This window comes from Oryx dammah, unplaced genomic scaffold (assembly GCF_014754425.2).
Source record: "Oryx dammah isolate SB20612 unplaced genomic scaffold, SCBI_Odam_1.1 HiC_scaffold_5, whole genome shotgun sequence".
Classification (NCBI taxonomy): domain Eukaryota; kingdom Metazoa; phylum Chordata; class Mammalia; order Artiodactyla; family Bovidae; genus Oryx; species Oryx dammah.
In genome coordinates, this window is record NW_024070189.1 from 102886196 (window position 1) to 102912701 (window position 26506).

The 26506-nt window shown below is 51.9% G+C and overlaps 3 protein-coding genes across 9 annotated transcripts; all 3 read left to right on the forward strand.

Annotated features, from left to right (window-relative positions):
* Positions 1-5188: 5188 nt before the first annotated feature.
* On the forward strand, positions 5189-22221 carry UBA52 (ubiquitin A-52 residue ribosomal protein fusion product 1). 5 transcript variants are annotated; one of them, XM_040241239.1, is made up of 6 exons: positions 5189-5194; positions 17071-17081; positions 20757-20870; positions 21157-21243; positions 21840-21942; positions 22024-22221. In XM_040241239.1, the coding sequence occupies exons 3-6, from the start codon at positions 20768-20770 to the stop codon at positions 22115-22117; spliced, it is 387 nt and encodes a 128-aa protein (XP_040097173.1). In that variant the 5' UTR covers positions 5189-5194; positions 17071-17081; positions 20757-20767; the 3' UTR covers positions 22118-22221. The 5 variants fall into 5 exon arrangements, with proteins under 5 accessions (XP_040097173.1, XP_040097175.1, XP_040097176.1 ...); XM_040241241.1 differs by lacking the exons at positions 5189-5194; positions 17071-17081 and adding an exon at positions 8915-8920 and having other exon boundaries at positions 20766-20870; XM_040241242.1 differs by lacking the exons at positions 5189-5194; positions 17071-17081 and adding an exon at positions 11588-11608 and having other exon boundaries at positions 20766-20870.
* Positions 11010-18583, forward strand: KXD1 (KxDL motif containing 1). 2 transcript variants are annotated; one of them, XM_040241235.1, is made up of 5 exons: positions 11010-11151; positions 13711-13832; positions 14836-14988; positions 16773-16819; positions 17610-18583. In XM_040241235.1, the coding sequence occupies exons 2-5, from the start codon at positions 13732-13734 to the stop codon at positions 17837-17839; spliced, it is 531 nt and encodes a 176-aa protein (XP_040097169.1). In that variant the 5' UTR covers positions 11010-11151; positions 13711-13731; the 3' UTR covers positions 17840-18583. The 2 variants fall into 2 exon arrangements, with proteins under 2 accessions (XP_040097169.1, XP_040097170.1); XM_040241236.1 differs by having other exon boundaries at positions 11101-11151; positions 13574-13832; positions 17610-18581.
* Positions 22222-23636: 1415 nt separating the features above from the next.
* Positions 23637-26433, forward strand: REX1BD (required for excision 1-B domain containing). Of its 2 annotated transcripts, none has more exons than XM_040241234.1 (5): positions 23637-23897; positions 23992-24074; positions 24368-24572; positions 25495-25574; positions 26194-26433. In XM_040241234.1, exons 1-5 carry the CDS (start codon positions 23796-23798, stop codon positions 26210-26212), a joined length of 489 nt encoding a protein of 162 aa, XP_040097168.1. In that variant the 5' UTR covers positions 23637-23795; the 3' UTR covers positions 26213-26433. The 2 variants fall into 2 exon arrangements, with proteins under 2 accessions (XP_040097168.1, XP_040097167.1); XM_040241233.1 differs by having other exon boundaries at positions 23743-23897; positions 26213-26433.
* Positions 26434-26506: the final 73 nt, after the last annotated feature.

The window sequence follows — 26506 nt, forward strand, 5'->3', positions numbered from 1 at the left end:
AGAATAGACAGCACTTGTTTACAATAGAATTACATTAAAAGGCACCTTTATGCAAACAACCATAGTAATAATTACTGCTGCCAGGAGCGATGGATCAGTGCTAAAACTAAAAGGCAAAAAATATGTTAAAAACTAAACAACAACAAAAAACAGAACTAAAAAGCCAAGGGTGTTCATACAGTCTCTTAAGTATCCCCCCATAGGACACTTATTAATTGCAAAAAATAGTTACTTGACAGTTGAGAAACAAGAAGATACTGCCTTAAGTAAGTAATTGAAGTCAACATCACCAACAGTGAGACAGAGCAACATCCCAGTGCCTCCAGATACAGGATGCATTGGGAAGGATGCTATGTCACTTTTGTGGGGTTCTTGCCCAAATGGCTCAACTTCAGTCTAATCATGAGAAAATATTAAAGAAGTCCATAATCATAGGTATTCCAACAAAACCAGTGGCTCTTTAGTTCTCTTTCTGCCATAAGGGTGGTGTCATCTGCATATCTGGAGTTTTTGATGTTTCTTCTGGCAATCTTTATTCCATCTTGTGCTTCATCCAGCCCAGCATTTTGCATATGTACTCTGCATATAAGTTAAATAAGCAGAGTAACAATATACAGCCTTGACATACATCTTTCCCGATTTGGAACCAGTCTGTTGTTCCATGTCTGGTTCTAACTGTTGCTTCTTGACCTGAATACATGTTTCTCAGGAGGCAGATAAGGTGGTCTGGTATTCCCATCTCTAAGAGTTTTCCACAGTTTATTGTGATCCACACAGTCAAAGGCTTTAGTGTAGTTGATGAAGCAGAAGTAGATGCTTTTCTGGAATTCTCTTGCTTTTTCTATGATCCAGCGGATGTAGCCAATTTGATCTTTGGTTCCTCTGCCTTTTCTAAAACCAGCTTGAACATCTGGAAGTTCTCAGGTCACGTACTGTTGAAGCCTGGCTTGGAGCATTTTGAGCATTACTTTGCTAGTGTGTGAGATGAGTGCAATTGTGCAGTAGTTTGAGCATTCTTTGGCATTGCCTTTCTTTGGGATTGGAATGAAAACTGACCTTTTCCAGTCCTATGGCCACTGCTGAGTATTCCAAATTTGCTGACATATTGAGTGGAGCACTTTCACAGCATCATCTTTTAGGATTTGAAATAGCTCAGCTGGAATTCCATCACCCCCACGAGCTTTGTTTGCAGTGATGCTTCCTAAGGCCCACTTGACTTAGCACTCCAGGATGTCTGGCTCTAGGTGAATGATCACACCATCGTGGTTATCTGGGTCATTAAGATCTTTTTTTTGTATAGTTCTGTGTATTCTTGCCACCTCCTCTTAATATCTTCTGCTTCTGTTAGGTCCATACCATTTATGTCCTTTATTGTGCCCATCTTTGCATGAAATGTTCCCTTAGTATCTCTAATTTTCTCGATGAGATCTCTAGTTTTTCCCATTCTATTGTTTTCCTCTATTTCTTTGCATTGATCACTGAGGAAGGCTTTCTTATCTCTCCTTGCTATTCTTTGGGACTCTGCATTTATCTGGGTATATCTTTCCTTTTCTACTTTGCCTTTTGCTTCTCTTCTTTTCTCAGCTATTTGTAAGGCCTCCTCAGACAACGATTTTGCCTTTTTGCATTTCTTCTTCTTAGGGATGGTTTTGATCACCACCTCCTGTACAATGTCACGAACCTCCATCCATCATTCTTCAGGCACAGGACTTAGAGATTACAAAATGGCCTGGGTTTCCTAAGAAGGAAGCTAAGATAATTCTTTGATAGAAAAGATTACATTATCCCTACAAGTTTCCCCTCTTTTATGATACATTCTTACTCTTTCAAATTCAGTTAGCATGAGATGGCTCCATGTTCTGATGTATCTAATAGTAAGAGATTGTTCTGATAGGACTTCTGCAAACTGTTTAGGAAGGGCAGTCTCTATTGATCTTAACAGAAGACCTCTAATACAAGGGATTATACAATATCCTATTAGGGCCATTCCTTCAAACACAGTGATTCGGGAGGTCAGGCAGATATCATTATTATACCTTTCCATTTGCCCCCCCCCCAACCATTGTTCCATCAGACTGGAGAAAGGGTCATTTTCCCTGAGTTTTTTGCCAAGTTATTAGCCAGTGGTCAGACCTTGCAGGGCTCTTGTTATTGTGCCATCAGGGGTGGTGGTGTTGGGTATGGAAATACAACACCGACCTCCTCTCATAGCACATGCTCCCCCTTTTTCTGCCAGGATCATGTCTAAGGCAGTCGGTTCTCCCAGGTGGTCATCTTACTGGTTGAGTCTAATTGTTCCGCTAGTCCCTTGACAGTGTCTCTAGTATAGCTGACAAAACTCTGCTGGTTATAATCAATGTAGTTTATCCAATCCACGTTTTCACCGAGGGTGGACCACTAGAATAACATTGATTCAAACTCCGATATCTGGTTTCTAGCCTTGAATTCATTAGGGGCACCCCTGGGAACTCTAATTGAGTCAATGTAAACACGTGTATCAAATGACCCACCACAGCTGGTGACATCTCTCTTGCTTCTATGTCTGGTTTGTACAGGGGTTGAGTCAGGGGGTAGAAATGCCAGAGTGAAAGGGACAGCCAACTGAACTAAAGTACAAGTTCCACTCCAGTCAGCCGAAGAATCCCAAGCAGTGATTCTCCACAGTACCGCCAGACATCCATCTGGGCCAACGACAATGCAGATGGATTGCTGCCTCAAAGGACTGGCTTTCTCTGCACCCATTGTACAATTGCCCGAGAATGCTAACTGCTCCCCCACAGAGAGAGGCACGAGGTGTAATTAGCGTCATGGAATGGGGGTCTGACAGTCTTTGGGGGCCTACTGGAACCTTTCAGTCGGGAACAACAGTGACAAGGTCCTGCAGGATTTATTGCCCCAAACTGTATTGTCCTGAAAGAGAGATATCAGGCATCCCACACCCATAGGGTCTGAAGTCCATTCAAGTGGGAATAGTACCAACCTGGGCTTCCGGCTTACCTGCCGCGAAAGTGTAACAACTGCTCTTGTTTAAAGCTTGGACAGAATATTTAATCCATTCCAGCCAGGCATTTGTTTTCCCATATCCAGTCTCGATCTCTATGGTTTGGTGTAAATCCTTCACCTCTACCCTGGTGACCTTAGTAGGGTCACTGGGAACTGGGGGTTGAATTGGTTCAGAAGTTTTGCATCTGTGGCACTAATTAGGAGGTAATTTTTAACAAGTTTAATAGCTAATCTTCCCAGTGGATCTCTCAGATACGTCTGCCCCTAGTCCATACCAGGGCTTCCCTGCTGGCTCAGACAGTAAAGAATCTGCCTGCAATCCCTGGGTTGTGAAGATCCCCTGGAGGAGGGCATGGCAACCCACTACAGTACTCTTACCTGGAGAATCCCCATGAACAGAGGAGCCTGGTAGGCTATAGTCCATGGGGTTGCAAAGAGTCAGACAGGACTGAGCAACTAAGCACAGCACAGTCCCTACCAATGCTCAAGAGATGGACTGGTTTTCCCTGGTTTTATCATTAATAGGAGTGGGTTATGTTGTACATTCCCACAATCATCTCCAGGGACCCCTCCTTGTCAGGGATAATCTATCTTTTAGTTCTGCTAGGGTGGGAGCTGCTTTATGTGGCTCAGCCGTGTAACCCCCATACTGGGTAATCCACCATACTTTGGCCCAACTAGAGCAGGGGAGTTGGTGTGGATCATTTCCTGACATGCCCCATACTGGTTCAGGACAAAGGTACTTATGTTCTACAGATAGCTGTGTAGGTCATCACAAGGTAAGACCTGGCAAACATCAGATTTCACAGTTAGGGGATCCCTGCTCATGGTCACATTAATAATTAAGTTGACCAGGTAAGGGCTGCCCCCAACAATCTGCATCTTGGTATACAGAATGACCAAGATGGGTATTAAAGTCTTTTCAAAGTCAGCTGTGTAGGATCAGGATGTTGGACCATGGACCATTGTTCCTCTTGATTAGGGGATTCAGTCCCTTTGACTTGAGTCCAGCCTTTCTCTGCAGTGCGAACAGCTGTTTCAGTCGTGAGCAGCATCTGGTAAGGTCCTTCCCAGGGTGGTTCAAGTCTGTCTTCCTTCCAGGTCTTTATCAGGATATGATCACCAGGCCGAAAAAGATGCACCAGAAATCCAAGGGGTGGATCCTGAGTCAACAGGCCCTGCCAACCTAAGAGAAGACAGAGTAGAGGAGAGGCCAAGTATATAGTTTCTCAGAAATTGATCTTTAGTTTCCATGGTTTACAGGTCAGCAGTTTGTTTGACCCAAATATGGTAACCCGTACAGCATCTCATACCGGGATCATCAAGTATCCTTACAAGGGGCAGTTCTGATTCTGAGAAGAGCAACTGGGAGGCACTTGGTCCCGGGAAGTTCGGATTCCAACATTAATTTAGTTATTTGTTTCTTTAGTGTCTGGTTTGTCCTTTCTACCTTTCCTTAGGAAGTTATTCCCATTTTATCCCCAGACTTTTTGTACTCCTTAACAGGAGTAGAAATAAAATGACTTTCCATTATTTGAATCTATGTTCTCAATTAATCCAAACCAGGGAATTATGACCTCTAATAGTATCTTAGTTACGTTGCTAACCACGGCAGTTGACAACGGGATGGCTTCAACCCCATTAGTTAAATGGTCTACTATTACTAAGAGGCACCTGAGGTGACCAACTTGAGGCATCCTCCGTATAGTCGACTTGGATACTCTGAAATGGCCTCAGACTCAGGATTTCCCCCACCGAGGGCTGTTTTTTTAACACTAGTTTATTTACCTTTCTGCAAGTTATACAACTTTCCTTCACCTGTCTTAAGGCAGAGTCACACAGGGCGTGTGGGTCCCAATGACTTCCTCTATGTAACTTGAGTTAACAGTTCTCTCATAATCAGTTTTGAGAACATCTCTTTTCCGTCAGGTAGAAGCCATTTCCCTTCAGAGGTTATAGAGGCTCCCAGCTTGGCCAATTGTTCTTCTTCTTGGGGTTTGAAAACCGGGGCGATGGAAGGAGGAGGCTGGACAGGGTTAAGATGGAGATTCGGGACCTCTGACCTGAGGGCCGTCTCCTTAGCAACCCCATCTGCCAGTTTCTCTGTGTCTCCATAGAATAGCCCCTATGGTGTCCAGGTATATATGCTACTGCTACTCCCTCAGGTAACATTAAGCTTTCCAGCACCTGGGTGATTAACTCTTTATGAACTAGTTCCCATCCCTTGCTATTAATAAGGCCATATTCGGTGCAAATCTTTCTGAAGGTATGTACCACTGCAAAGCCATATTGAGAGTCTGTGTAGATGGTCCCTTTTAGGAATTTTAAGGCTTGGATAAGGGCGAATAACTCACATATCCAGGCAGACCAACTGTCGGGTAATCTTTCTGATTCGATAACTGCGGATCGCTCCCCATCTATAATAGAGTGCCCATTGTGTGTTTTCCCTTCCAGCACTGGGAGGAGCCATCTATAGAGAGCTGAAGCCTGGTGGAAAAAGGAGTTTCCTTGAGGTCAGGTCGAACTTTAGTCTGGTCATCTGTGAGACCTGTACAGTGATGTTCCACAGGACCCCGTGTTTCAGCTCTGGTCAAGAATTCGGCTGGGTTTAGACAGCTGTCGGTAGTGAGGACTAGATCGTCTCTTTCTAATAGGGTAGCTTCATACTTCCGTATCCTGGAATCAGTTAGCCACCTTCCTACCTTCCGATGGAGAACTGCCCTGCCCTGATGTGGTGTGCGGACAATCACTGCCCCACCAAATGTCCATTTTCTACTTTGCTCAGTTAACATCGCCATTGCTGCTACTGATCGAATACATTTAGGCCGACCCCTGGTTGCTGAGTCGAGTAACCTAGACAAATTCACCACCGGTTGTCTCTCACCTCTGTGTTCCTGGGCCAAGACTCCTAGGCAGTCCCTTATCTACATTAACATATAGACAGAAAGCTTTTTCTAATGAAGGCAGCACCAGCGTAGGGGCAGTGATCAAGGCTTGTTTGAGGGTATCTATTTACTGTATTTGCTCAGGACTCCAGAGGAGAGGGCCAGCTTTTTCCTCCAGGAGATTGAGATATAGGTCTTTGGTTTTGAGCGTATAGGAATCTATCCATAACCTACAGTACCCAATCAATCCTAAGAATTTCCTGAGTTCCCTTTTTGTGCTTGGAAGGGGCACACTGGTATTCCCTGAGATTCGTTTCAGGCCGTCTCCATTTTCCTTCACTGATCAAATGTCCCAAATACTTGACTTCTTTTTCAACAAACTGTAATCTGGTGTTGGAGACCCTCAGGCCCTGCTGTCCTAGAAAATTAAGTAAGTCTGTGTTAGTACTGGTGACCCCTTCCTTGTTTTCGCATCCCCTTCATATTGAAGGAGTCTTAAGTGAAGGAGGTACCTCAGATTTTTCTAGTACCTGTTCGAGGACTTGCCCAAATAACTTGGGTGACTCGGTAAATCCTTAGGGAAAGTCTCTCCAGTGGTACTGTTGCTCCCTTCCAGTCTGAGGATCTTCCCATTCAAAGGCAAATAGGTCTCTACTGTCTTCAGCTAAAGATGCCAAAAGGCATCTTTCAGGTCTGCAACACTAAACCACTGATGATTATGAGATATTTTGCTGAGGAGTGTATAAGGGCTGGGAACCACCGGGTGTCCACTTCAGAGTAGTTCTTGGTTTTCTACCCTCAAATCCTGAAATAATCTATAGGGTCCGTCAGGTTTTCTTACTTGTAGTATTGGAGTATTGAATGGGGACATGCACGGTTCAAGGAGGCCGTCACAGAGCAGGCCTTCTACAACAGGTTCTAATCTGAATCTCCCTTCCGGGGGTGTAGGATATTGTCTTCTGTTTCCCTTTTATCCTTAAGCTCAATGTGAATTGGGGGAATATTCAGTCCCCTGTGGTTTTCTTCCCTGGTCCAGATGTCATGGAGAATCTTCTTTTCCTCCTGAGCAGATAGAAAGTTAAGTGAGACTCGAATTTTCTTGTGAGTGATTGTTAACACGATTCCTTTATGGCAGAAAGCGAAGGAGAACTAAAGAGCCTCTTGATGAAAGTGAAAGAGGAGAGTGAAAAAGTTGGCTTAAAACTCAGCATTCAGAAAACTAAGATCATGGCATCTGGTCCCATCACTTCATGACAAATAGTTGGGAAACACTGACAGACTTTATTTTGGGGGGGGGGCTTCAAAATCACTGCAGATGGTGACTGCAGCCATGAAATTAAAAGATGCTTTCTCCTTGGAAGAAAAGCTATGACCAACCTATGACCAACCAACAGCATATTAAAAAGCAGAGACATTACTTTGCCAACAAAGATCTGTCTAGTCAAAGCTATGGTTTTTCCAGTAGTCATGTGTGGATGTGAGAGTTGGACTTTAAATAAAGCTGAGCACCAAATAATTGAACTGTGGTGTTGGAGAAGACTCTCGCGAGTCCCTTGGACTGCAAGGAGATCAAACCAGTCAATCCTAAAGGAAGTCAGTCCTGAATATTCATTGGAAGGACTGATGCTGAAGCTGAAACTCCAATACTGACACCTGATGCGCAGAAATGACTCCTTGGAAAAGACCCCAATGCTGGAAAAGACTGAAGGCGGGAGAAGAGCGTGACAGAGGACAAGATGGTTGGATGGCATCACCGACTCAATGGACACGAGTTTGAGCAAGCTCCGGGAGTTGGTGATGGACAGGGAAGCCTGGCGTGATGCAGACCATGGGGTCACAAAGAGGCGGACACGACTGAGCGACTGTACTGAACTGATTCCTAGTTTAGTCATTAGGACTAAATTAGTCCCCACCTTGGGCACAAAGAGAATTCTGTCTGAGTCTGCCTAGTCTTATACTTAAGTCTCTTTAAAGACAGGAACATTGAAACCTTCCCCTTTTACTCTTGAGACTAACAAATGCTCATTGGACAGAGGTAGGTAAGGAGGGTGACATGTCAGAGAGGAACGTTGCCACTCCAGAGTCGATCAGGAAGGTGACCTCCTCTTTCTCAGGTCCTACCTCTAAATTTATCAAGAGCTGTTGGTAGTATCCTTCAATGTAAAAGAGCTCCTGACCACCCCCATTCCTCATCAAAGGTCATGAGAGGTATCACTTTTTCTTTTTTCCTTGACTGAGGACAAAGGCATCCCTCTTGAAATGTCCCTCCTTCCCACATCTGTAGCACTTGATTTCCCCTTAACAGCCCCTGGGTCCCTCTTCCATTAAATCTTCCTAGAGGTGGCCTTTGTTTTCGATTCCTGGGGCCACCTCTTCCCTGAGTGGCCTGTCCTATGGTGCTAAGCATAATCTTAGTTTACTGTTTCCGGTTTTCTTCATCCCTCCATACATATACCTTCTGGGCTTCTCTTAATAATCCTTCTAAACGTTTATCTTTCCAATTGTCTAATTTCTGGAATTTCTTAGACATATATGGCCAACTATTGGTTACAAAACGAACATTAACATACGTTGGCCAAGAGGATCATCTAAATTCGATCCAGAGTATTTTCTTATTTGGCCTTTCAACCTATTCGGCTGGCTCTCCATCTTTTCCTCGCTGTATGTCAAAGGACTTGTAATGTTTTGGAATCAGGGAACTCTCTGATCCCTTTTATAATTAGGTCCCTGAGATCTCTCGAATGACCCTATGTTCAGGACTGTTATTATTCCACTGTGGTTCTTGGTTAGGAATTTTTACTTCAGCTGCTAAGACATTTGGGCCAGCTAAGTGTTCCCTTTCCCAAGTGGCCATCACTGCTGTCCAAATCATTGATCTTTCCTCTCTGGAAAACAGAATGCCTAAAATAGATATAAGCTCAGCCCACTTGAAAATTTGAGGGCCTAAAAATTGATCTAACTGGTTTGCGACCCCAGGGGGATTCTCTAATAAGGGCTTCAGTTCTTTCTTCAATTCTCAAACCTCAGAGCTGGTAAGGGGGGGAGGTGTTCACAAATCTAATTCCCCTTCCTCCTAGGGGACCCTCTTGGAGGGGTTAGAGGCCCCAAGGTTCCTCTCTTTCAGGAGGGAAGGGTAATTTTGAATGTCCCTTTGACATTGTTCTATGTCCTTCCTCAACTGAGGAAAGGAGGGATACAGTGCTGGAGAGGGCACCGAGGCTATGGTGACCAGCTTGAGTTCTCTCTCTACTGTTCTTATTTCCTCTTCTGTGGCAGTTTAGGCTATTCCTGGGGCAGTTAAGGCTGTAGGCCTCCTGAGTTATAAGGAGGAGGCAAATAGTCGAGAGGATGCCAGTTACTATTTTCCTTCTCCTTGTCTTTACCTAGTTCCATCTTTAAGGGGAATAGAACCACCAGCCCCTTTCTCCAACAAAGAGCATAAGCTATTTCTTCCTGGGCAACTGGACTCTTGTCATTAACATACTGTACAAGCAGTTGGCAGATCCAATCTTCATCAGACCCAAACTTAGGCCAAAATACTGATGGTTTCAATATAGGTTCTTGAGTCCAAAAGAAACAGCAATACTTTATCATCTGTTGTTTCTTTTTCCCTTTCATCCTAGGACTATCTCCTCAATACTGGAGCGTGCATCCTAGGGGACTGTCTGGGGGAATCTCGTTGTTGGTCTTTCTCTCCTCGGAATCCTTCCTGCCTAAAGAAAACTCTTATTACCCATCCCTATTGTCTGATTGTGTGCTCTTGACTAGAGCCTCAACCCCTCTTTTCTTTCTTAGGAGGTTTCTTGCACTCTTCCCGAGTCATTTCGACTGCCTCTGGCCGTTTCCCTCAAGGGAGAATTATCCCAGAAGAGAGGATATTTCTGCTCTTAGCTTCTTAGCTACTGGCAGGTCGGTATAAGCCCCGGATTAGGTCGGAATAGACTGCCTTATGCCATATGAAATCAACAAAGATATTAACGGAACTATGGATCAGGACTCCACACTCGCTTCCACACACAGGTCCCATGCACACAAGACAGCCTCCGGGATGACCCGGCCACCAAGGAAATAGTTTGTCACCTCTTGTGACATTTCTTAGGGCTTTCCAGGTGGCGCTGGTGGTAAAGAACCCACATGCCAATGTAGGAGACATAAGAGACTCCGGTTGGATCCCTGGAGGGCATACCAACCCACTGCAGTATCCTTCCCTGGAGAATCCCCATGGACAGAGGAGTCTGAAGGGCTACACAGTCCACAAGCTCGCACAGAGTCGGACACGACTGAAGTGACTTAGCACGCACGTGACGTTTCTTACCTTGGTCCCTGCACGGAGTAGGTCGCCAATGTGCCTGCCTGGGCCCCTCCCCTGCGTTGTCGATGGACTTCCGACCCGGAGTCCGCTGTCAACCCAAGGGGTAGCAGATTTCCCCTCCCTGGAGGCCACCGTAACGAGACAGTGGGACGCATCTCCTGGGGTGGGGACGGGCGTTCATTCGACCCCTCCAGGTGACATGGAACCCAGACGAGCCCCCAAATTGTTGGAAATGTCTTCCGCCGGCGCCGCGCGCTCCGAAAATGGATTAGCAAGGCAAAGTTTACTTTTGCAGAAGGATGCACAACCAACAAGTGTGACCGGCGAGCACACTGAGTGGGAAGCCCGCTCTGTTTAGCGTGGTTTCACAAGCTAGCGCGATTGGCAAATTCAAGGGAAGGGCGAGAACTGCGAAGCAGCTAGGTGGGGGAGGGGTCGCCATGTGCCGTTTGTTTACACGAACTTGAAGTGAAAGTGAAGTCGCTCAGTCGTGTCCGACTATTTGCGACCCCATGGACTGTAGCCTACAACGCTCCTCCGTCCATGGGATTTTTCCAGGCAAGAGTACTGAAGTGGGTTGCCATTTCCTTCTCCAACACGAACTTGGAGACTACAAAAAGGCATGATTTTCCTAAGAAGGACGCTGATTATATCCTTTTATTGAAAAGGTTACACTATTCCTACGTCCCTTCCGGGTTCTGGGCTGCCGCGGAGTTCAGCTTATGCAAACTACGGCGGCGCGAGAGGGACTGTTTGATTGGTTATTTGTTGCTAAGAGCCCGCAAATAGAAGCTACACGTAAGCCCCACCCCTTCCTGCCACGCCTCCACTCACGCAAGTCGGCCCTGGGCACGTCGCCGGCACGCGCGCGCTCGCACGCAGGGTGCGTGGTGACGTTACGGCGGCGCGGGCGCCATCCCGGAAGCGCGAGCAAGGCCGCCAGATGTGCAGGTGCTGCTGCCTCCGACGCCCGGGCCGAGTTCTGGGTGGGGCTGGGGACGCAGGGGCCTCTGGGGATCCAGGCCGGGTTGGGCGCGGTCCCCAGGGTGTCGGGGGGTGGGGCGCGCCGCTGGCAACATCTGGGCACCCCTCCTGCGCACAGGCCTCCTATTCCCCGTCTGGCGCTGTGGGCAGGATTCGGATCCGGGGCGCGAGAGTTGGGGCCACTTGTATTCAGGCTGTGCCTTGTCACCAAAACCGGGCGTTGGCCTGCTTGGGCCTCAGTTTCCCGGTTTCACAAGGGCGGGGCATGAGGGGATTGGGGAGCCCCGCCCCACTCGCGGGTTTTGCTGAGCTTGGGCAGTCCATTTAAATTCTGCTAAAAGACCTGGGTGGAGTAGCGGCCCCTCCCCGCACTGGTGTGTGACCTTGGGCAATGGAGCCCACCCCTGTGTTGCCCTCGGAGGTGGTAGTTTCTGCCTTGTAGGGGGAATTGGGGATTAAACGAAGTGCTATACAAGTGTTTGTTCTTATTCTTGGAAGCACTGGGGAGGCCATCCTTAGATTTCTTCACGCTGCCCTCGGAGAAGCTCGCTGCCCAGAACCCAGCGCCTCTTATCACTGTTGGTTTCAGTCTCACAAACAGCATTGTGAGATTCAAATTCTTTGTTATTCCTACTTTGTGGGTGACAGATGAGGTGGGCAGATGACAGGAGGTGAGATGACTTGTCCAAGGTCACACAGCCTCCCTCTCTGCGTGTTTTCCCCATAAATATATTTGGAGCAGGACCAGAGCCTATGGCTGGGTCATTTCCACCCTGTATATAGGCCAGACTAGCAGTTGGGGAAGGCTTCCTCCACGAGGCATCTGGTGGGAGAGTGTGCCTTGAATCCCTCAGCCCTCACATCTGGGAGCCAGAGACAGGAAAGAGCCCTGCTTTGAAGCAGAACCATTTTCCACAGGTCCAAATGCTGTGCCTGCCAGGCTCTAGTTGCAGGCATCCCACCACACGACTCTGTCCTTTGAGAGCCCAAGTGTCCCCTTTATACATGATCTTCTTTGGAAATATGGAGGGTGTTGGTGTCCATACCTGGCACGGAGTAGGAGCTCAGTAAGCATGGTGATTGGCGCTGGAGGGTGAGGGGAGGGGGGGGGAGTTATATTTCATCAGGTGTGACAGTTTATCTCCGGAAGGCACATGGGGGGTGCAGACCAATAGCCAGATTCAGCACAAAGAGAAATGTACTCTTGGCCTCTATGGGGTAAATATTAGTTGCTGACATTTGTAAATGAGGTGATTTCACAGGGACAAGAAATCCATGTTTCGGTTTTTTCTTTTTTTTTCTGGAAAGAATCAGAAGTCTGGCAGGAATCAGAAACTGTAAGAAGCAGCTGTCCTGTCAGAGGTAGATACTGAACACGCAAGTCACACTTTTGTGGATCCTGTGGGCCGTGGGCATTTGAGTTGTGGCCCGTGGTTACCGGTTGTGTGTCAATGGCCCAATCTCAGTCTCTGAGCATCATTTTCCTCATTCATAAATAAGGATGATAACAGTTGCTGGTGTTTGAAATTGGTGTCTTGTTTAGCATAGAGTAGATGCTCAATAAAGAGGAGGGTAGACGTGGGCTCTGAAAGCCCTTCCTGATCCTGTGCATAAGTCTTAACCAGTTGCAAGTGGGCTTTCTGTTGGCCATTAAATGTGCAGACCCCAGAGGCAAGCTATGTCAGGATTCTGGGTTTTTCCTGAATCTCCTTAGGAGGGTCAGTGCTGAAGCCGTGGCCCCTCCTGCCCTAGCAGGGTCTCAGAAGTCCCCACCTGCTGGGATGTAATCTGTGTGCCAGAGAAGCTGGGAGCTGCAGAGCCATCTGGGTTGCTGGGTCTGACTCCTGGCTTTAAATTGCTAATAGAAGTCTAGCTTCAGAGCCGAGTTTGAAAGTTTCTGTTTTGCTCTCAGCAAATTAAATTCTGGCAATCCCTTGCTGTGAGCTGGGTTCTGGACTTGGCTCTGGAGAAAGCAGCAAGCCAGAAAGACATGCCTTTGTTCTGCTGCAGCTGACATTGTGGGGGTGACTGGCAAATGGGTCACCTGATAACTAAAATAATTTCAGAAAGAGACCATTTAAAAAGGTGAAGTGATGAGAGTGACCAGAGTGGGGGTAGTCTGTCAAAGAGTCTCTTGTGAGAGAAGGCACTGGAGGGGGTGATGATTTGAGGGGACAGCCATGTATATTCTCCCAGTGGGGACAGCAGGTGCAAAGGCAGGGGCATGTGGGAGGTGGGTGGCAGGTCTATGCAGGAGGAAGTTACCTGTGACTTGGGCACATGGGAGTTGGGGGTGTGGAGGTAGAAGGGGTGATGGGATTCTGATGTGCTTGGGTACAAGTTGCAAATATGAACTCCAGTGATTCTCAAAACACTCCTGAATTTCTAGGATGACAAAGCTGAGGCTTAGGTGGCATGACACACTTGATGTGGCTTGCGGGGTTCCCAGACCCTCTTATCCGTTCCCCCCCCCCGCCTCCGACTTCTCGATGCAGACCGAAAATTCTTTCTCCCTGCCTGTTTCAGGCAGCGGAAGAGGAGGAAGCGATGGACCCCCCGGACTCGGCCTCGCGGGTCTTCTGTAGCCGCATGCTGAGCATGGTGAACGCGGACGATGTCAGCGCCATCATCCTGGCCCAGAAGAACATGTGAGTGAGGCCAAGGGCCCTGGGGCCCCGGCGTGGGGAGGAATCCACTTGCTGGCCAACATTCTTGCCCTGCCCGCCTCTACCCTGGTCCCACACTGGTGATAAAATGAAGGAAGTGAGCAAATCTTCTGGCTGGCTCCAAAGTAAATTCCTTCCTGGCCTGGAGGCGAGGCCTTGGCACAGGAAGCGGGGCTCTGGGACAGTTTTGCAGCTGTGGACAGTTTGGCGGGGGCCGCAGCAGCTCCTGTCCTGAGGCCTGGGGTGGGGAGACTTGGGTTGGGGGGAGGATAAGGAAGGGGCTGTGGGATTTAGGGGGGCCATGGCTCACTTCCTGTTGGGCGCCTGTCTCAGAGCCAAGGCTGTCTCTGCAGTGCATGCGGGCTCACTTGGAAGGGCTGGGAATGCCCTTTGCCCTCTTTGCGGCTTGGCACTGTAGCCACCACCACTTCCCCCTAATTCCAGCATGCTCTCTGACACAATCTTGGGGTGGAATCAGTCTCCCGGGGCTTTATTTTTGTGTCTTTAAGCTAAAAGTTCTTCATTCCATTTATGGCACAGCATGGACCTGATACCTTACCTTTCTCGTCCTGTGACGAGGGTGCTGGATCTGCCTGGGTCTCAGCAGCACCCATCTCCCTCCTGGGTCTTAAGGTCAGATTCAGACCTGGCCCTGGGGGAACTCCCAGGCTGAGAGGATACAAAATCAGACTTGAACCTTCCTGGCCTCAGGGTATCAGGACTGGACCAGAGAAAGAACCAGGGGAAGCAGGAGAGCCAAAGAGTCTGCTTCAGGGAGAGGGTGAAGGCTACATGAGAAGGGCACCCTGAGGAGGGTTTTGAAAGCTGAATAGGAGTTTGCTAGCGGTCTCAGACACCAGGTAGAGCTCCGCAGGACACGGGGATGACGTACACCGAGGCGTGGAGCAGGAAGAGGCCTAGCAGGATCAGTTGGCAGGGCGCTGGAGGCTGAGCAGAGGAGTCGGTGCCCTTTTTCTGCTGCCAGGCTGGACCGCTTTGAAAAGACCAACGAGATGCTGCTCAACTTCAACAACCTGTCAAGTGCCCGCCTGCAGCAGATGACCGAGCGCTTCCTGCACCACACAAGGACCCTGGTGGAGATGAAACGGGACTTGGACAGCATCTTCCGCAGGATCAGGTGGGTGCTCCCCCCCGGCCTCCGCCTCCGCGCCTCGGGTTCCCCTTCTCTTCCACGAGGGCCGTCCTCTCCACATAGCAGGGTGGGAGACTCAGCGTGTTTGTTTTACAAGGCTTCAGCACACACTTAGTATTGGAGAAGGACTGAAAACCTTAGCGTTTCTGAACTTAAGTTTTATTTCTTTCTGAACATGCAACATAGCACCAGACCCATCGTGCAGAAGGTAGGCCAGAGCAGACAGTGAAAGGCTAGCCTCCTGTCCGCCTTGGCCTCCACCCAGGTCTTCTCTCAAGAGGAAAATGAGATTCCCCGGTTTTGTGGGTCCTTCTCGAGCCAGTTTCCATGAGGACAGGGAAAGACGATGTCCAATTCCCCAGCCACCCCCCCACCCCCACCCCCAGAGCTCACACCACTTGCTGCTGACAGCTGGGGCTCCTGGGCCTGGAACCAGCTATAGCGGCATTTCTGGCCGACCGTGCTGTTTCCACTATTTCAGGAGCAGCCACGTCTGCTGGCAAAGTAGGTGCCACAGATTGAGGGCAACAGGTTGGAGCAAGCTCTATGCAGAAGTCACACAGCAGGCCAGATAGATGCTACATAAGAGGGCATGTTTTCTGGGGCCTCTCACCAGGCTGCCCACCCATGTATGGTGTTGCAGGGATGGGGCTAGAGCAGGAACCCCAAAGGTTGACATGTAGCTGGATCACTCAGTGAAGGTAAAAGTGTTAGTCAGCAAGTTGTGTTTGACTCTTTGCAACACCATGGACTGTAGCCTGCCAGGCTGCTCTGTCCATGGAATTCTCCAGGCCAAAATACTGGAGTGCGTTGCCATTTCCTTCTCCAGGGAATCTTCCTGACCCAGGGATAGAACCTGAGTCTCCTGCGTTGCAGGTAGCTTCTTTACCGTCTGAGCCACCAGGGAAAGCCCTGATGTCCCTCAGGAAGGAGATAAGTGTGTCTGCCCCGGCAGGGATGCTGCAGCACTGGTACTTTGGGGGAGGATTTGGGGCACGGTGCTGGCTGACCAGAGTCAAGGGTGAGAGACTATTCTGAGGGACCTTTTGTAACTCCTTGTAAACAGAATTGCATTGAAAAAAGTGGAAATCTCAGTTGCTCCGTCATGTCCGACTCTTTGCGACCTCAGGGACTATAGCCCGCTAGGCTCCTGTCCATGGCATTTCCCAGGCAAGGATACTGGAGTAGGTAGCCATTCCCTTCTCCAAGGGATCTTCCCGACCCAGGTCCTCCTGCATTGCAGGCGGGTTCTTTACCATCTGAGTCACCAGGGAAGCCCAGAGAGAACTGCATTACTTCAGGTACAAAGAAAAAAACAACAGTTAAAAAAGGGAACCAGGTGCCTCTCTGTGAACTTCAGTGTAATGAGTGCCGGTGTTTGGGGCGTGGACAGGCAGGCCCTCCTGGCCCCTATGCAGACGTCCTCACCCCAGGATGAAAAGACAGGCTGGGACAAGTCCCCAGAGGAATGGCTTTTGAGGTGAGGGGAAGGGGAGCTTCCTGGAAGGTGCTCCTGGTAGAAGAGGGTGAGACACAAGGCATTACAGGTATGGGCCCAGACCCAGCACTAAGGATGCATGGAAGCTGGGCGACACCAGGATAGTAGCTGCCGTCCATCACGGGGGTCGGAGGGCAGGCTGAGCGCCCAGTGCCCCCTCCAGCCTGGGAGCAGGGTGTGACAAGCAGTGAGCGGGAGGGTCCTGGCCTGCACCAGGCCCAGCCTGTCTCCTCACCGGGCTCAGCCCTGTGTGCCTTCCCTTCCCCCACAGGACACTGAAAGGGAAGCTGGCCAGACAGCACCCGGAGGCCTTCAGCCGTAAGTGTCACCCAGAACTCCTGCATCCCACTTCTGGGCTCTGTACCTTTTAATGTCAGTGCCCTCAGCCCAGGGCCGGCTTCTGGAATGTACCCCAAGGGCTGACACCAGGCCCAGGCCCTGGTAGGTCGTGGGTCCAGACAGACGTGGGCAGGGGTCTGGCCTGGTCTTCTTGGCAACCTGCAGAGCAGGTGTTGAGATCAGAATCTCCTTCGGCGGTTGTAACAACGGGATGTTGACAAGGATGACAGTCCTCAGCCCAGTGAGTGTCATGTACCCACTATGACGCAGGCTGTTACCCGTAGCCACCTGTGAGGTGGGGGCTGTGCCCAGAGGGGCAGTGACTTGGCAGCGGAAGCACAGCATTGTCCATGCTGAGCCTCATTTTACCCAGTCTGCTGAATGGGCCAACAGCTCCCTACCGCAGGGCTGCTGAAACCACAGGAACAAAGGCAATGCCATCATTTCCCAGTTTATAGAGCAGGGAGCTGAGGCACAGGCAGTGAGGGGCCAGGCCCAGGTGACACAGTCAAGAGGGCAGAGCCAGGCTCAGGCTTACCGCCCAGGGCCCACGTAGGCCAGACCCCAGAGAACCTGAGTCCTTACCTCACTTCACCTTGAAGAGAAGCCTCTCACCTGCCAAGGCCTCAGTTTCCTCCTCTGTAAAATGAACAAAGACCTGTCCTGTGGGGTGGAGGTAGCTGTCAGGGGTCATGGGCCCAATTAATCCCTCATCACAGTGGCTGATGATGACGGTGACTCAGCTAACTCTTGAGTCTTCTTCCCCCAGACATCCCAGAGGCATCTCTCCTGGAGGACGAAGATGAAGACCCCATTCCGCCTAGCACCACCACCACCATTGCCACCTCAGAACAGAGCACAGGCTCGTGTGACACCAGTCCCGACACCGTCTCGCCCTCCCTCAGCCCCGGCTTCGAGGACCTGTCCCATGTCCGGCCTAGTTCCCCCGCCATCAACGGTCGCAGCCATACAGATGACGAGGAGATGCCGGGCGAGTAGCCCCGCTCCCAGGAGCTCCCAGGGGGTCTCAGGGCGGCAGCAGCGTTATTTCCCAGATGTCTGAAGTGGGAGCAGAGAACCCTGCCTTGAGATACTCAGCTTTGCCACCCTAGTCTGTCATTTAGGGCTCGCCAAGGGGACAAGGCTCCCTCCCTAGAATTCCTGGGGATATTTCATTCCTGCTCCTTCGTCACTGAGAACATCTCTCTTCTGTAGATCCCTCTATCAGACTAGGGATGACCAGTCCATCTGGAGTTGGGCTGGGCACAGGGAGCTTTTCCAGAGTCAGGCCTTAGATCTACTCTGAACAACACTCCAAGCTTCCCAGAGACCAGAGCCAGCTGCCCCCCGCCCCAGCCCCCTGGTCAGAACCCCCTCAAGACAGCCAAGCACCGTCACGTCCGAGTCCACCCAGCCTACCCCTGGGCCTACTGATTCTGGTCTTGCCCCTTCCTCCAGTGAAAGTACTGAATCCTTTCTCCAATCATTATCTCAAGGAGGTTTCTGAAACAGTTATAGAAGGCTCAAGACAGAGATTAGCCATCCACTCAGCCCCAAGCCTGGTCGGGCCATTTCTCTGACCAGAGGTGTAGACCTCTAGGGCCTAACAAGCCTCTCCTAGGGCCTTTGTGGAGCAAGCCGAGCAACCTTGGAGAACAGAGTTAAGTGAATATTTTTGTACCCGATGTTTACAGATGCTGTTGGGAAGTTATCAATAAAGAGACTCTGTTACTAAAAAGGGGAGGGTGCATCCAGCAGTGACTTCCTTCCATCCTTGGGCCCAGCATCCCAAATCAGGGACAGGTGCTGCGTGTGGAACAGGCTGGTTATGATCTCCAGGCACCACCAGCCTAGAAAGAAAGGTGGCTGCTTTGGGTGGGTGTCCCCAGTGGTGACAACCATAATGACCCCACTTCCTGTCACCACAGAGGCCTTCCCACTGCTCACATTTCCTTACTTCCCTGAATAATTCCTCTAAATCTCAGCCCCAAAGTGGGCTCCTCAGGGAGCTAGACGGGGTCCCATTCCCCATCAGACACTGTCACAGAGTCCCCTCATCTTTGAAGCACTTTCCATTAGTTATTAAAGGTCTCTTCCCAGACCTCAGAGTGTCTGCATTTTCCTGGTCCATAAGGGGGCGCCGGGAAGCGGTCAATGAAGTAAGAAGGTACCCTGAGCAATGGCTCCACTATAAAGAAGCCCCCTACGGTGCAGACGTGGGTTCCATCCCTGGGTCAGGAAGATCCCTTGGAGGAGAGCATGGCAATCCACTACAGTATTCTTGCCTGGAAAATCCCATGGACAGAGGGGTCTGTAGTCTACAAGGACGGAGTCAGACACGACTGAAGCGATTTAGCACAGCCCGCTGCCAAATCCACGGGTAACTTCGTCCTCACTTGTTCCTAGCGCCCAGCACTTTTTAACTTCTTCGGTCCCAGAAACGAGGCCTTGGGTCCCACCTCATTTCCTTGAGTGAATGCACCAACCCCACCTGCTCTCCGTGCTCCTGTACGCACCCGCCCTGATACCCATTTATGCACAGCAGCCAGAGAGCCTCCAGTGGCTCCCAGGGGTCTAGCCCCCGCGCCGCCTCCCGCCTCGACCCCTGCGTCTTTGGACCTGCGGCTTAATACCTTTCCTTCAGCACAAAGGTCTCTCCTACTCTGTTTAAATATCTCCGGAGCACCCGCTATGTGCGGGCCGTCTTCCAGGAGGTTTGGAGACAGGGCAGAAACACCTGGAAAGGTACGGCAGTCTTCCTATGTGACCCGATGGGTGGGGCTCACAGCCGGAAGCTAGCGGGCGAAGGTTCTACTCAGCCGCCGAGACTTCGTCCGCGTGCACCCACCAGGGGGCCGGGGCGGGGTCGAGGGCGGGGCACGACGCGCGGCGCGGATTGTGACGCAAGCACGCAGCGTGCTTGGTGCGCAGACGCTTTCGGCGGCGAATCGGCGGTTTCCGGTTCCGCCGCCCTCTTTCTCTTCACCCAGGCGGCCGAGCAGGTTGGTGGTGGAGGCCTGGCGGGTTGGCGGTGGGCCGGGTTGGTTTGTAGGGTGCGGGGGACTATGGGAGCCCAGGGAACGGAGGCGGCGGCCTGGAATCCGTGTAGGCGGGCCAGGTTCTGCGGGATGGCTTAGCAAGGCACGTTGGGCCGGGTTCCGGTCCCGAACTGGGCCTCGCGAGGGAAATCGGCATTTGGAAGGGGAGCTTGCCCTCTCCGCCGGCCCCAGCTATCTGAGGAGGCCTTGAGGGGAGAGCTGTGTCCTTCGGGGAGGATTCATTTTAATGCGAAGGGGCATTAACTGTAATTTTTTCTCGTGGTGGAAACTGTGCCAGTCCCTTCGAAAATATGAAGCCTCTCAGCTAGGTTTTTATCTCCTTTTTCTAAGTTTGTAAAGAAAGTCTGGTAGCAACCGTTTTCATAACTTGGAAAATGAAAACAATACCTGTGTAAACACGTACCAGGCACGTAGTTAGCAGCTGTTATTTATGGATTGGATAAAACGCAGGAAGTGTGGTCTGAGCATTCGGGTGTAACCCAGAAGGAAGCCGGAGTTTTGGGTGTCTGGGCTTGGTATTGGAGAGGAAAAGGGGTTGTAGGGAGGAAAGTATGCGTGCTGGGCTGCTACTAAGATGAGATTCCCATCCAGGCTTCTGGAAGAGCAGGGGCTGGTGAGAGGAAGGGTGGGACCTCCAGACCACGCTTGGAGAAAATATGCTTGGCAGGGTGGTGCCCTAAAGTTGAAGGTGCAGGCTCAGAGGGGCAGAAGGACACAGGCACTGAGGTGGGCCTGCAGTTGAGACCGAGGCACTCGTGGGGCTGGCAGGGACTAAACCTGGTCAGCCTGTGAGCTGGGGCTGCTCAGACCTTTAGCGATCACCACTCCCCTCATCCATGCTAACCCTCCCTCCCCAGCAGGTGCAGAGATGCAGATCTTTGTGAAGACCCTGACGGGCAAGACCATCACCCTTGAGGTCGAGCCCAGTGACACTATTGAGAATGTCAAAGCCAAAATCCAAGACAAGGAGGGTGAGTTGGGCTGAGTGAGAATGCTCCACCCAGTAGGAACCCTCAGCCCTGGGTATCTGCTGTCCTGTGTGCAACAGGTGCTGGGCTTCAATAGATCTCAGCCATGCCAGTGTTCCCCAGTGTCATCTTGGGAAGGCAGCTTGCCCTCCCTACCTCAGTTTCCCTTTTGATGGATTGGAGTAATCCTGGCACAGCCTTGTGGGGGTGGGTGGGGCACGGTGGCAGCTGCCAGCAGTGTGCTTGCAAGAGCCTCTGTAATGGAGTAATGGAAGTCCTCTCTCTTTAGGCATCCCACCTGACCAGCAGCGTCTGATCTTCGCGGGCAAACAGCTGGAGGATGGCCGCACTTTGTCAGACTACAATATCCAGAAAGGTACGGGGGTGGGGTGGCTAGACAGGGCCTCAGCGAGGCCTAGGACCCGGGATGGAATGCTGACAGTCTGTCTGTCACCAGGAGGGAGCTGTAGAAGAGGATGGTCCTCTTGAGGTGGGGATCAGATGGTGCTAGGGAGTATTGCTCTGTAAAGTGCTGTTTTCATCGCTGAAAAGCATCTCCATCAGTGTTTTCCAAATGGCCATGGTTTTTCATGTTCTTAGTCACTTTTCTTTTAAGGCCAATGTGTGTGTATTAATATAAGTATTGTAAAGGAAATGACCACTTTTTCCCTAGCAAAATAAAAGGTTATCCTTGTATCTCTTAGAAATTGCTTTGCCTGTGGGGAAACTGAGATGGATACCACTGTTGGTGTATATTTATATCAGTCTCCGATTTTGTGTGGAACTGGTGACATGACAAGGTGGAGGTTCTGTGGGGTGGCGTGTCCCATCTGCACATACCCAAGGGATTCTGATGTAGCCCCATCATACTTGATGCTGTGGTCTGGAGGGCCCTGGAGGCTGCTCTCCACCCGTGGGACTGAGGTGGTGAGGCTAGGCTCCGTCAGTGTCTCTGCCCTTCATTTCCTGTAGAGTCCACCCTGCACCTGGTGCTTCGTCTGCGAGGCGGCATCATTGAGCCTTCCCTCCGCCAGCTCGCTCAGAAATACAACTGCGACAAGATGATCTGCCGCAAGTATGTGCTCACGTGTGGGGGCAGGGGCTACCCTGGGGGTGGTCCGGATGTGCCCTCAGCATCCCTGGTGTCCTTGCACAGGTGTTATGCCCGCCTGCACCCCCGTGCTGTCAACTGCCGCAAGAAGAAGTGCGGCCACACCAACAACCTGCGCCCCAAGAAGAAGGTCAAATAAAGCTCTTCCACGTGCTTCTCCTTTGCCTGCAGGGTGGCCTCCTGCCCAAGCCCCGTGGTCCTGGGGCCTCAATAAAGTTTCCCTTTCATTGACTGGAGCAGTAACTGGTGTCCCTGTGGCTGGTCTGTCCAGTGGGGGGGTGACTGAGATGTGAACATCTATGGGACTTTGTGTCACTCAGCTCTTCATAGCCCTTGGGGTCCCGGGTCCTGAGCTCCAGTTGTCTTACCTATAAATTGGACCATGGTCTCTACCCTTCACATCAGAAGCTGTCATAACCACAGCACAGGCAAGACTCAGACCTGGCCCTAGTGAGCCCACCCATTTGGGTTTTATCATCTGAAATAGGAAAATAAAGACCTTCACCAGGTGACCGGTGGGACCTGGTCAGGCACATTTAACAGCGCCTCATGTCTGGGCCCTGGAGGTATTTGGGTGTGGGTGGATGGGTGGATAGGATGGAGCACCACCCCCCTAGTGTAACACCTCTCCATCTTGCCTGACCACTAGGCCTCCCAGGCTCCACCCAGGACTGATGTCTGTCTGGTGAGGGTTGCAGTGCCCTGGCAAGGCCATGTTTTTATTTGTCTTGGGATGACTGGGGCTTGATGTAGGTGACAACTCAGGCCTAGACAGTGATGCCTGAGAATATCTGGGACCTGGAGTGCCAGTTAAAGGCTGTCACTTCATGTCTCAGGTAGTTGAGTTTGATTTCTTGTTAGCTGCCCCTTCCTCCCTAAGGCCAGAACACCATTTTCCTGGTCTACCCACTTGTCCACTCCTAGAGGAGGGAGGTTCTGAAGTTCAAATTAGGCAGTGTGTATCCAGCTCTCAGGCCTTTTAATATGAAACCACCACCATCTCCCTGCCCTGCCCTGGACTCCCATCTCGGGAATTTTTTTCAGCTCACTTCCAATCAGAGCTTCCCTGATAGCTCAGTTGGTAAAGAATCCACCTGCAGTGCAGGAGACCCTGGTTTGATTTGGGTCGGGACGATCCCCTGGAAAAGGAGTAGGCTACCCACTCCAGTATTCTTGGGCTTCCCTCGTGGCTCAGCTGGTAAAGAATTCACCTGCAACGCTGGAGACCTGGGTTGGGAAGATCCCGTGGAGAACGGAAAGTGTACCCACTCCCATTCTGGCCTGGAGAACTCCATGGACAGTATAGTCCCATGGAGTCACAGTCAGAACTGAGTCACTCTTTTTCCAACCAGTTCACATAGGACCTGCTAGTGAGTCTGCTGTAGGCTGGGTCCCAGCGACTCGAGCTTTCCAGCGTCAGAACCTGCATTCAGACCCCACTCGTGTCACAGCCTTGTGGCCTCTGATGACTGTCACCTCCCAGATTTCTATTTCTTTGTGTGGGAATGGGATGTGAGGAAGTGAAGTCGGGTGTTGGCAGTTGTATAGAAACAAAACCTTGCTGTATATAGAAATTTGTATTCAAGATCAAAAACTTTAAGAAGGCAAGCGCTGGATAGGAATAAACACGGGGTGGGCTGGGTAGAGGGTGTCAGACCTGAGAAGCCCTCCAGTATTCGCTTCCCATTATTCCCGGGGGTTTCGTCCAGGTTAGCTAGCTGGTCACCACAGGCTACGTTCCGAGGCCTCCCGGCCTGCAGGGGGCGCCAGGCGCATCGGAGCAACCTGATCCCGGGCGGGGCCAGAGCTGCGCAGTCATGATCACAGCGGAGGCCGCATCCGAGTCCGCTGTCCTTGCGGTGCCGGGTGATACAGCCGCCCCTGGAGTCCCAGAGCGCGAGGAGCTGGTGTGGCCCTGGGTGAGCTCGAGCCCGAGCGGGAATATGAGTGGGGCGGGCGGTGCAGGCCCGGGGACGCCAGCGTCATGCCCTAGCCATGCTCCCCGCTCCGTAGAAAGATGCCCCGATCCGGGCGCTGGTGCAGCGCATCCACCAGCTGCAAGCTGAGCGCGCGCAGGCCTTCCGCCGGCTGGAGGAGTGAGTGTGGGCGTAGGGGAGGGGAGGGGTCCCAATGTTCGGCCCTCAGCCCACTCGGGTTGGGCGAGCTTTGAGGAAGGAATTGGGTCCCCGCGCGCCTCAGTGTCGGAGGTGGAGCGGGGTTTGCGGGGAGGCCAGATCGCTCCCTTCCTTATGCGCTGGGGTGCGCTCGTCTCGGGTTACCTTCCACACTCTGGGGTCGAGGGACACTTCTTGGGCGGCTTTCAGGCTGTCGATGCGGGTGCAGGGCCTGAGAGCCGGGGCCGTAGCCTCAGGACCCCCACCTGCCGCAGAGGCCACCGCCAGTACCTGAGCAGCGGCCCGCTCTACGACTTCCCGCGCTACCGGAGCACGGTACACGAGGTGACCCAGGTCTTCGCCGCCGCCTCGAGAGAGGTGCTGGCGCTGGAGGCCGAGCTAGCCGGACCCCGAGCGCAGCCCCTGCTCGCGAGCCACGTGCGCAGCCTGCAGCAGCTGGAGGAGACGCGCCTGACCACGGTGAGGCCCCGCCCCCCGGCCGTTTCCCCCGCGCCCACCCTACGGCTTGTGTCTCCCCGGGCTTGGCCCACGGTACACCCCTTGGGGGAGGGGCCACATTCTGTCCCTGCAAACCCCGCCCCTGGCGCCCCAGCACCCCCCTCTACATGCCCCAGCTAAGTCCTCCATTAAGATTTCACTCGAGAGTCTCAGGCTTAGCCCCCTCCTTTCTGCCCCCACTTTTATCCAGGACACGCCCGCTCCATCCCAGACCCCACCTCTACACCGTTCCTGCCCCCTCTGGCTTGTCCCAGTGCCCCGGATCTGTTACTCCACCCTCAGATTGGGTGCCATGAAACTCCAGGTCAAGTCCCCTTTCTAGTAACCCTAGATCCCAGCCTAAGTTGTGAGCCTGTGACCCGGCCTACTCTGCCTTCACAGCCAATCCTGATCGAGATACAAGGCCACGTGAAGCCACGCCCACACCACACTCGCCGCTGGGATTCCCGGGTCACCCTCTTTTAGAGACCCAACCCAAGTCTAGGTTTTTGGCCTACTTCCAAATTGGGATTATAATGCCCTGGCTGGTCTCTGAGACTAAGAGATTCCGCCTACTTTATACCCCCACCTGCACCACTCCTGTCCCCCAATCCCTGGCTGGGATTTCACCCCTATTCCCCTTCCCCGCCTACATGAGGCCACACCCACACTGCGCCCCGACTCTAGGGCCTGCCCACTAGGCCCCCAGGAGCCCCTCTAACCCTAATCCTAGATTCCTTCAGCGTTAAAAGTACCGCTGCCCTCGAGACTCCTGCCTGCTTGCCCTCCTCCCCCTTGTTCTGCCTTTCTGGGTGCTTCAGTGTTTCCCCCCGTCCTATGTGGGAGGTCAGGGCACGGCCTCTGCCAACCGTGACGTCCTCCTCGCGGCCCATTCCCCAACCAGGTGGCCCTGCTGCAGCTGATGGGGACACCAGAGCTGACTGGGCAGGAGGACAGCCTGCAGATGCACCAGCTGAAGATGAAGTGAGTGCTGCCTCCCAGTGGGCTGACCATGCTAGATTTGCATAGGCATCCTTGGGCACCCAGCCCCAACAGGCACGCCCCAGGGCTGGCAAGGTCAGACCGCCAACCCTCTGGACCTGCACGCAACCCTTTGGGTGTGCACACCAGAACCTTCACCTCGCGATCCCAGATGTACTACCCGCCTTTCCCCAGTGCATACGCCCTGCCGTTTCACACCAGACTCGCTGTGTATTTTGAGGACACAGCTGCATCCCTCACACCCGTCAATCCCGCTCACACGGCTGGACTCGGAGCTTGGACATGGTTGCCCAGGCCCTACCAGGCACCCACCTGCACATTCCCGCCTTTGGCCTCCCAGACACACACATGTGCACAGTCACTAGACATCTGCCACAGTCGCCCTGCACACCTTCCTGATGGCACACACTCACCCTAGATGACCTTTCCTCCTGCCACCCTGACCCACAGGACCACCCCTTCTCCCAGGCACCTAAATGATCCTCCCACTGCTAGTGCTGCTTGGAGGTTTGGTGGGAGGCAGGAGGGCCTGGGGCTTGCCACAGCCCCCTTGGAGCTGCACTGTGGTGGCTAATTCACCCCATCTGGGTTTTATTTATAGTTCCCATCCACTCTTGTAGGGTAATTAAAACCATGGAAGCAATCAGTGAGGTTCTCCAAGACCTCAGGTTTGATGCGGAATCTGCCGAGTGATGGTGGCTCCGCAGGGATAAGAGAGATGGAAAATGGGGCATATGGCGCCCTGCCCTGACCACCAGCTGGCTGGGGTCACACCCCATCGGACCACTGACCCTCCTTGAGTTCACTTCACCTCTCATAATAAAGAGCCTAAAGAACCTTCTGTCTGCAGCTGCTCCACTGTCTCTTGTGTCCTGGGGTGCTGGGGTGGGGTCCCACAAAGTCAGGGATGCTGG

Bases quoted from the DNA above. Each gene is read 5' to 3' on its own strand.
- KXD1 (XM_040241236.1), top strand. From the start codon at position 13,600: ATGACACACTTGATGTGGCTTGCGGGGTTCCCAGACCCTCTTATCCGT. The intron at 14,989-16,772 runs GTGGGTGCTCCC...CTTCCCCCACAG, and splicing joins AGCATCTTCCGCAGGATCAG to GACACTGAAAGGGAAGCTGG. The intron at 16,820-17,609 runs GTAAGTGTCACC...TTCTTCCCCCAG, and splicing joins GCACCCGGAGGCCTTCAGCC to ACATCCCAGAGGCATCTCTC.
- UBA52 (XM_040241239.1), top strand. From the start codon at position 20,768: ATGCAGATCTTTGTGAAGACCCTGACGGGCAAGACCATCACCCTTGAG. The intron at 20,871-21,156 runs GTGAGTTGGGCT...CTCTCTCTTTAG, and splicing joins CAAAATCCAAGACAAGGAGG to GCATCCCACCTGACCAGCAG. The intron at 21,244-21,839 runs GTACGGGGGTGG...CATTTCCTGTAG, and splicing joins AGACTACAATATCCAGAAAG to AGTCCACCCTGCACCTGGTG.
- REX1BD (XM_040241233.1), top strand. From the start codon at position 23,796: ATGATCACAGCGGAGGCCGCATCCGAGTCCGCTGTCCTTGCGGTGCCG. The intron at 24,075-24,367 runs GTGAGTGTGGGC...CACCTGCCGCAG, and splicing joins GCCTTCCGCCGGCTGGAGGA to AGGCCACCGCCAGTACCTGA. The intron at 24,573-25,494 runs GTGAGGCCCCGC...TTCCCCAACCAG, and splicing joins AGGAGACGCGCCTGACCACG to GTGGCCCTGCTGCAGCTGAT.